General features: G+C 41.1%; 1 protein-coding gene across 1 annotated transcript in view; it reads right to left on the bottom strand.

Annotated features, from left to right (window-relative positions):
- Positions 1-615: 615 nt before the first annotated feature.
- The window catches only part of LOC136857623 (pyrokinin-1 receptor-like), a 66,185-nt gene continuing 56,911 nt past the window's right edge, over positions 616-9,889 (bottom strand). The window contains exon 4 of the mRNA XM_068225120.1: positions 616-842. Within this exon, the coding sequence (XP_068081221.1) occupies positions 616-842 (227 nt within the window). The remainder of the gene's footprint in view (positions 843-9,889) is intronic.

Genomic DNA, 9,889 nt, shown 5'->3' with positions numbered 1-9,889 from the left:
AACTCTGGAACAACTGACCCGTGCAGTGCAGCAAGCATAGGCCACAATTTCTCAGGAAGCGATCCAGGGCCTTACTGACTCCATGCTGACAAATAGTTCTCAGGGATTCATTTTAGATCCGACTGTTCGAGCATCATAGCGGCCAGCCAGATGAGGTCAATCTAAAGAAACATATGGACCTACCATCCCTTTCTATAAATCTAAATATCACCTAATAGCGTCAATGGTCGGAGCACGTGGTATCGTACCTCATCAATTTAACTCCATGTGGAATCGCTTCCAACTTCCAAAGAAGTGTATCCGTGAAATCATGACTCTCATCCTCCGTGGCTCCGAGACACCATCTTTACAGTGTGGAAGTATCACGCTCGTCAAAAACCATCCATCCTGGTTCAGTTTTACGTGCAATTCAGAGGTTTTGATAATTAGCACAACTCTGCATCTACAGTACAATTTGACATGCATTACCTTGTTTCCAATGCAGCCTGTAAATACGGGAGGTTGGTTCCGTCATTAAAGGGACATACATATGCGAAAGATAATACATCGTAAGGACCTATCATTGAGGAAAAATGAAGAAGTACAAGAAACATGTTCATTAGTCACTTATGATGCTCATACCTTGAAGGCCTCGCGGAACTTGTGGGACATGATGTGGTAGAGTACGGGATTGACTGTCGTTGACAAGTAGTACAATACTCCAGACACGTACGTCAGGGCATGGTACACTACCACAGTGACGTGACTGGGACGGCCGGCGTCGCTCGGAGACGCGTACACAGCCAGGAGGCGCTGTGCGTGGAAAGGCGCCCAACATATGAAGAAGGCCACCACCACAGCCACTGGAACAGCAAGTGCATACATGTAAAGTGATCTCAACATAAAACAACATCCTAGGTAGCAAGGTAGCCATCATGGCGGAGCGTGCTAATTACACAATGTGAGGGAAGTCCGACGTTGAAATTCATGCATTTGAATCTGCATCACGACAACATTCAATACTCTTTCTATGTGGATTTATCCTTTGGAAATTTTCTACCTTGAACAAACAAACAAACAAACGACAAGACAAGCTAATTGTAAGCTAACAAGAACAGGCCAGTGCAATAATACATAATGTTCAGACTTCGGGAGGATGTTCTACGTAATACAGATACGTGCCCGAGGGTTTGTGTCATCAGCCTTTATTTAAGGAGAAACTAATCCCTTAAATTTAATACCCTTCATTCTGGACCTGCTGGCAATTTTCTTCTTGATGTCTAGTGGCCAGCATCTCTGACTACCACGCGGTCGCCTGGGTTCGAGGCACGTCAGTGCTTTATTTTAATTTTCTTTTCCCTTTCTCTTTTTCCTTGATATATTTATCTGTTTTTGTCTTTGTCCCTGCGGACTAGGAAATGCGCAGCTTAAATATTAATTCCTTTCCTTATCGTCCGTCTTGCCACACAGGGGTTAGCAAATCGTTGCTTTTTCTGCGATTTTTGCAACAACTGCAGCAGTTATTATGAAGTGAACCTATTTACGTTTTACAATGAAAAGTCAATAAAGAAAGGAGAAACACTCACGCTGCGAATTGTTTTGTGAAAGTGTTATTTACAACGTAAATTGTGCCAGTTTGCCACAGTATTTCTTGGTAATTTTATAAATCACTTTCATTTGTTGCAGAATAAGTCATTGCAGGTTAACACTCTAAAACAGCTCGGGGATACACCGGGTATAAGCAAGATAATCATCCCCCATCTGCACTAGCACTAGTATTAAACAATGGCCTTTTAATGACAGCAGGACTCCTTATACATAGGCGCATAGCACATTCTGTAAGGTCTACACCATATCTGAAGATAGCAGAATGCGTGTCACAGCTTGTCACTAGAGATGTGTACTATCGACTAATAACTGTCGAACTAGTTGATAGTTTCAGCTGTCGTAACAGTCGACTAAATTCAGTCGCATTCCCGTCACTGCGACACGGTAGCGAAAGAAACTATCAGTTTATGATCACTTCGTGTGTTTCCTGTAGCTACCGCGGGTTTTCGGTATTTTGTTACGTGATCTTTGTTTTCGCTGTATATTGTTTATATTGAGTTTTTCATAAATAAGATATATTTACGACAATAACCTGGAGAACGACAGTGTGTTTATATTTTATGGGCACTATTCTACCCATTCTCACACATATTTTTAATTACTGTCCCAGAAAAGGAACATTATTGACGATTTGGAAGTACTCCAATGTAATTTCACTTCCTAAAATCCCAGGTTCGAAACTCCTATCCGATTATCCTCCCATTTCGATTCTTCCTGCTATCTTCAAACCGTCAGAACGGTTAGTACATGCACAAATACTGGTATACCTGCACGCTCACTCTCTTCTTGACCCACTTCGATCTGGCTTCAAGCAGGGCCACAGCACAGCAACTGCCTTACTCAAAGTGACTGAGGACATCAGAAAAGCAATGGACGAAAGACAAGTGACAATACATACACTCCTTGACTTCAGCAGTGCTTTTGACACAATATACATCCAGACATGGTTGATGAGGCTCAAATCGTTTTTCGGTAATGTTGGTTTAATATTTTTCACTGCATATCTTACAGATCGTATGCAGCGTGTTATAGTACAAGATACTGATTCACAGTTGCAACTATGGAAGACAGGAATCCCCCAGGGTTTTCTTCTTGGTCCCCTTTTGTTTGTCATCTCTTCTAAAATAAAGTATAATAGATATTACCTCTTTGCCGACGACCTCCAAATTTACTGCCACGTTAATATAAATGATATATCGAATGCAATAAGAGATATTAACTCCGACCTTCAACAACTCGATGTGTACGCCAGTGAAAACTCAACCACAAAAAACTCAAACAATCATTATCGGTTCTCAGAAATTATTGAACATCATGTATAAAAATTATGCGGTTCCTCTGGTGACATTAAATGCCACCGTAATCCCGTTCAGTAAGGAAGTGAAGAACCTAGGTATGACACTGACTGAAACTCTTGATTGGTCTGCACACGTAAGAAATACACGTAGAAAGATGTAGGCGGCGCTACACTCTCTGAAACGACGTAAGGACATTTTAGCACAAGACGTAAAGATAAAACTTCTCCAAACTTTGATACTATCAATACTTCACTACTGCGACATTGTCCTTGTTGATGCGACCCTTGAACAAACTATGAAACTTCAACGAGCATTGAATTCTGGATTTCTATTTGTTTCTAACTTGAGTTATGATGCTCACATAACCCCTAGCTACACATTTCTTTCCTAGCTGAAACCCGAGAGACGACAGAAATTCCACATACGTACGTTGATATAAAGAACTCAGAAGGAAAATCTCCCCCCAATACATTTCTTCAAAATTTCATTTATTGTCCTCATTCCATAATTGAAACACATGATCTGGCACTTCCCTCGCTATTTCCGTCAACCACTCTTCAATGTATAATAGATCCTCCGGTGTGGCTGGGTCACGACTTTGGAATTCACTCTCAGTCGCTGTCAGGAACTCAATAACAAAAATTAAGATTGCATGTAGAGATTACCTGTTAAATACCGCTGATTGTTTCGTGTGTATGGTGACGCATGAAAGGTTGTGTGATTGTGATTATTATTATTATTATTATTATTATTATTATTATTATTATTATTATTATTATTATTATTATAGTGTAAATGGACATAATATTTAGCTTCTTACTCATGCACATAGATCACTTTTTATGGCCATACTTATCTCCATTTAATTTATTACGTACTGTGTTATCTTTATGCAATTGTTTATATTTTTCTGTTTGTATCTTACTTTTTCATTACGACTTTATCCCTTTCTTTTTATCTTTACGCTCCGGATTTCTTTTATAGTATTTTATTCTATTTTATTTGTTGAACGTTGCTTTTTTTCTTCATTATATTTTGTCCAAATCTGTAATTTTTATTATGTAATTATTATTATGAGAATAGTGCATTTTCTTTTATATATGTAGTATATGTAAATTATGTGGTTAAGCGTAAGAGAGGGCCACGATCCCTAACGCCGCCACTGCTAGTCAATAAATAAATAAATAAATAAATAAATAAATAAATAAATAAATAAATAAATAAATAAATAAATAAATAAATAAATTCGTAAAAGTACCACTGTCCACGTTTATTACACAGAGTATCGACTAGAAACATTCGAATGTTTTGTCATGGAACGACTACTTACGTTATGTGACGATTAATGAATACTTTCGACTGAAAACATTCGACTATTCAGCCGATAGTTCGAAGGTCCTATCGCCCGAATAGTCGATATTGGTTTCCAGTCAATATTGCTCATCTCTGGTTGTAACAGTAGGCGCGTCCGGAAGTAGTGACATCACGCGCATGCGCCGGAACAATGGTAAGGAACTTAACAAAAGCTTTGAGTGAGTTCTTTTACAAATTTGTTTTACGTCGCACCGACACAGATAGGTCTTATGGCGACGATGGGATAGGAAAGGGCTAGGAGTGGGAGGCAAGTGGCCTTGGCCTTAAGTAAGGTACAGTCCCAGTATTTGCCTGGTGTGAAAATAGGAAACCACGGACAACCATCTTCCGGGCTGCCGACAGTGGGGTTCAAACGCACGATCTCCCTAATGCAAGATCACAGCTGTACGACTCTAACCGCACGGCCACTTGCTCGGTAACTCTGAGTAAGCTTACAGCCGCACTCGCCCTATAGTTTTTCTTAACGGACCTATATCAGCTATACCGATGTATGATCTACAAACAAATACATGATAAATTATACATTTCTTGTATATATTTTTGTTTCGTGATCAGCTAAATATAATAAAGCATATTTTGTAACAAAAATTAGTGCTCGTGAATGAAAACTAGTGTTTTTGCAAATCAATTAAAGAAAGAGAAAAAGAAAAAAAAGCTAAGGGGTCAGCACTCGTCGAACCCGAGGCGTCTGCTTGGAAGTCAGTGACGCTGGCCACTAGACCAGATGTTCTACCAATATTCACTTATAAATTGCCAACATATATAATGGCTTTAACATTTATAGGACCATTTTATCGTTAAATAATATATTTTAACGCTTTGTAGTTATGACAATAAAACATTTGCTCTCGCACCTGCCTGCCGGATGGCAGCATTCATTATACAATTTTTTCAATAAGACATGCGAAAATCACATGACAAAAAATGTGTCTCTTGGTCATGTCCATCCATCAACGGCTGCTAATTTCAGATGACCATCAGCTATAAGACATAGCATGCACGGTTGCTAGGGTTTCACTTCCATCACGCTAAGTTCCGTAACGCAAATTTTCAGATGCCCCCCACCATATTACATTTTTATGTCAATATTGGAATTCACTGTAAATATTGGGGTTCACATAATATCTGCTATATATATCGCAACTGCCGTCCGGCTCCATAGCTAAGTGGTTAGCGTGCTGGCCTTTGGCCACAGGGGTCCCGGCTTCGATTCCCGGCAGGGTCAGCAAATTTAACCTTAATTGGTTAATTTCTCTGGCACGGGGGCTGGGTGTATGTGTCGTCTTGATCATCATTTCATCCTCATCATGACGTGCAGGTCGCCGACGGGAGTCAAATCAAAAGACCTGCATCTGGCGAGCCGAACTTGACCTCGGACACTTCCAGCACCAAAAGCCATACGCCATTTCATTTCATCGCAACTGCCATCTGAAATTAATATCAATTCTAATGGCAAAACGGAGTTATTTAAACCACTCTGAGTATCAAGAAAGAAAACAATTTATCTTTGACTTCACTTATAGCACGTCATGGGCCCACTGCTACCGGCACCCCATTCTTCTAGTATCTTTGGACGGCACTCAGTGCGAAACCGACTGTACAACGGAGGACTGATGTCAAGGAGGCCTGGGCCGAACGCTACTCTTAAACGTGGTGAATTGGGCAACAACTCATAGCCTGTGTCGTCAGAAACAGTAGAAGCGTACCCTCTTTTCTGATGAGGTAAACGTAAACTTGCGTCCATACAACAGGAGCATTCGAGTCTGGAGACCATCCAGCAAGAGATAGAACAAGCCCTTCATCTTGGAGAGCCATCAGCAGTACTGGGATTCCGTCATGCTCCAAGTACTCCTCTACGTCCTATCAGGGTTACATGACTGGTCTGGTATGAAGAGACAACATCCTGCAACCTGTAGTTACAAGATGTTGGTACCACTGTGGACATGGGCTTGACACGAGGGGTTGATAATGCTTGTGGCTATTGATCCAGAGTGATCAGTCAGTTTCTGGTGATGGCATGGCATATACCGATACGGCGAATAGTGTGGCTGGATATTCTCGGATATGAATTGTGTTGTACATGCTTGGTGTGAACTGAAGAACAATTGCCCACCGTACTAATCCTTCTGCAGGCATTCAACAAATAATTGAATCTGCTATACAAGAGTGTGATAAGCTGCCCCGAAACAAGTTGGATATTTTGGTACTGAGTAGGCCTCTTGCGTTCAAGGACGTCTCTGGGGCCGAGGTGTCTATACACGAGAGCGATATGCCACATATTGAGCGATAATTTTGTGTTCAAAATCCTGCATTATCAACTTTGTAATTTTTCGCATTTATATTGCTTTTGCATAGCTGACTGCCTGTTGATTCCGTTTGTATGCATACCCATCGTAATATACACTTAAGAAAATGGAAATTGCAACACCATGAAGACATTGGTCGTTTATGTTGATTTTCAAGATATGGAACGATGCCATATAGGTATGTAAACGATCAAAGTTTTAGACCCATTGGATTGTTGCTACAGGTCTCACAACGTGATTGGTCGCGGAGGAATCAACTCCAGTATACGGACTCTGGTGTAGCGTAGTTGACTTGCAGTCTGTGCAGTGAAGTGTTCCCCGTCAAACATGCCTCGACGACAGATAAGAGCACGCTATCAGCAACTGTCGCCGTTTGAGAGGGCTCGGGGAATTGGGCTGTGTGAGGCTGGATTATCGCTAAGGACTGTCGCTGCACGCGTTGACCGACAGGCATCTGCGGTACAACGTGTATGGCAGCAGTGGTCAAATGAAGGTACCCACACTCGTAGACCTGGCACACGCCCAGCGCGACAAGCAACTGTGAGAGAGGATCGCCGCATCATTCGGATGGCCCAGAAGGAACCCCATGCAACAGCAGCGCAAATTCGAGCAGCTGTGGACCCCACGTTACACAACAAACAGTTGGTAATCACCTGCATATAGCTGGCTTACGAGCCCTTTTCCCTGCAGAAGGTGTTCCATTTACCCCACAACAGCGACGTGTAAGGCTGGCCTGGTGTCGAGAAAGATCGACGTGGGTCGACGAATGGCATAGGGTCATCTTTAGTGATGAATCGCTCTTCTGTCTTGCCCGCAGTGATCACCGGAATCGTATGCGCCGACGTACCGGGGAGAGGGGCCGCCCAGATGTTATTGTCGAGAGGCACACAGGGCCAACACCAAGCATTCTGGTCTGGGGAGCTATTGGCTTTAATGCGAAATCACAATTAGTGCTTGTTGAGGGCACTATGACTGCTCGACAGTACGTTGACAGGGTACTCAATCCAGTGGTTGTCCCTATGATGGCGAACATTGCTAATGGGATGTTTCAGCAGAACAATGCCCGAGTTCACACTGCATGCATTTCCAGAGAAGCTCTCCACGACATCACAACCTTAGAATGGCTCGCCAGATCCCCGGACCTCAGTCCTATTGAGCATGTGTGGGACATGATGGGTCGACAACTGGCCAACCGTCCTCAGCCATCCACAACTCTGGAACAACTGACCCGTGCAGTGCAGCAAGCATAGGCCACAATTCTTCAGGAAGCGATCCAGGGCCTTACTGACTCCATGCCTCGACGAATTCATCAATGTATTGCTGCTCGTGGTGGGCACCTCCTGTATTGATTGTTGTCCAAACTTGCGATCAGAGGGACCTGAAAGCGTAATCATCGAAGCACAACCGAACACTCGTCCTGCATGTTCAATTGCAGCAATGTAGCACCACTCCTTCTGGGTGTTGCAATTTCCACTTTCTCTGCCAAATGCTCTAAACCAGAATATGTAAAAATATTTTTGAACACTGTACATACGGCATTGAAACTTCTGAGTGAGATTTCTTTTTCGTTGGACATTCAATATATATTTCCACACATAAACCCGTTTCCCAATCGCAGTGGACACATGTTGTACGGTTTGTCTTGGGATGTTTCCTCTGTTCATTCTCGCAACATGCCTCTTCCAGTCTTGTGTCTGAATGTCTGTGCACTGAAGCAACCATTCAATTCTTAAAGGCAAACTATTGTTTTTTTTACACATTTTCAGGCAAATAATGTGGATGGACTTCTCTTGAGACCTCTGGGTCAGAAGCAGGAGCTTGTTATTTGCCGTTATGATTGCTTTGTAATATTTCAATTCATATTCTTTTTCCAGTCAGATATCACATTTTTTTGGTATTAGTTACTGTGCTATTGTGAATATCGAAATCCTCTCAATCATTCTACATTAACCTCAACTGTTAGTGATTCTGAAGAAACATATAATTGTAATAACGGAGTGTTGAGGGATGGGTGCATGGGATTTGAAGATCTTCCAAAGAGGGTGAGACTGGATTTGGTTTCCATATCTGTTAGTTGGTTACCAACCATATTTCAGTAGATACTAGAGTTGATTCTCAAATCTGTTAGTTGATGTCCAAACTTTTTCGAGGAGACACTAGAGTTTGTTTACAAATTTTATAGTTAGTTCCCAAAGATATTCAAGAAGACACTTTTGCTGGTTCCCAAACTGTTAAAGGGTCAATACAGGAGTTCCATAGTCTTCTTGTGAACTTAAAATCGGCCTCTTTTCTGTCCAATATGGAAATAAACATTCAAAGGATAATAAAAGTTTTGTTATTTCTTATAAAACAATGTCTTTTAATTCAAATATAACTTTTCCTATTGCTCAGTGACAAATTGTCGGCGTTTATATCCCAAGATCCCGGGTTCAAACCTGACAGAGGCTGCGGGAGATTTGAAGATGTAGTTGGCACTCAATATCGTACGATGTCGGCGTGTAAAAGATCTCTGGTGGCTCAATTGGTGTTCACTCGACAAAATGTTAAAAATCTCAGTGATAGGTCGCCCAGTAGTGTTTCGGTTTTACTACCTTCTGGTGGAGTAAAATGCAACGATGAAATTTTTATGAAGGGAGCATGTTTGTTGTCAGATAAAACTGGCTACATGTAAGAGCCGAGATCATATAATTATTACCTAAAGGTAAGTGCTGGTCAGAAGCGAAATCACCGTGCATACTGGTGATATTATGCTGTTTTTAGTAAAAAGGGAATTAATTTGATGCAAAAGGGAAAGAAAAGAAGAAAGGAACGTCTTCTAGTCTAATCGGTCAGTAGCTTTTACCAGAAGGGATGACCTTTTTACTCTGGGGTTGCGTGGTCAATTCAATTGTTCGTTTCAATTGGTATACTATTGAAAGCGCTAGTTGTAGTTGCACTCTATACTTTTCTTGGAGTGTACAACGGAATCTTAAATAAGATTTTAATTTCAATGATACTGCTTATCTTTACGTACATACGTACAACTTCATTATAGACTGTCATGCCTTTCAGCGTTCCATCTTAAAGCCTCTGTGAATTAAGAAAGCAACTCCACAAAAATAACGTTTTCTAAAAAGTTATACGTAATAAAAGGTTGATTTGTGAAACATGATGTACTGTAGAATGCTGTACATGCAACATGAAAAATGGTTCTTCGCTCTATGAATTACTGATATAAAATTATAAGAATCATTTTCCCGTAGTTATAAATTTTCCAGGGAATCAAAAAGTAAATTTTTCAATGTAAACACAAGAAAGTTGCATTGAAGAAACAAGGCTTTGGAA

Source organism: Anabrus simplex, chromosome 1 (assembly GCF_040414725.1).
Source record: "Anabrus simplex isolate iqAnaSimp1 chromosome 1, ASM4041472v1, whole genome shotgun sequence".
Lineage (NCBI taxonomy): Eukaryota > Metazoa > Arthropoda > Insecta > Orthoptera > Tettigoniidae > Anabrus > Anabrus simplex.
This window is presented reverse-complemented; position numbering and strand designations above follow the sequence as displayed.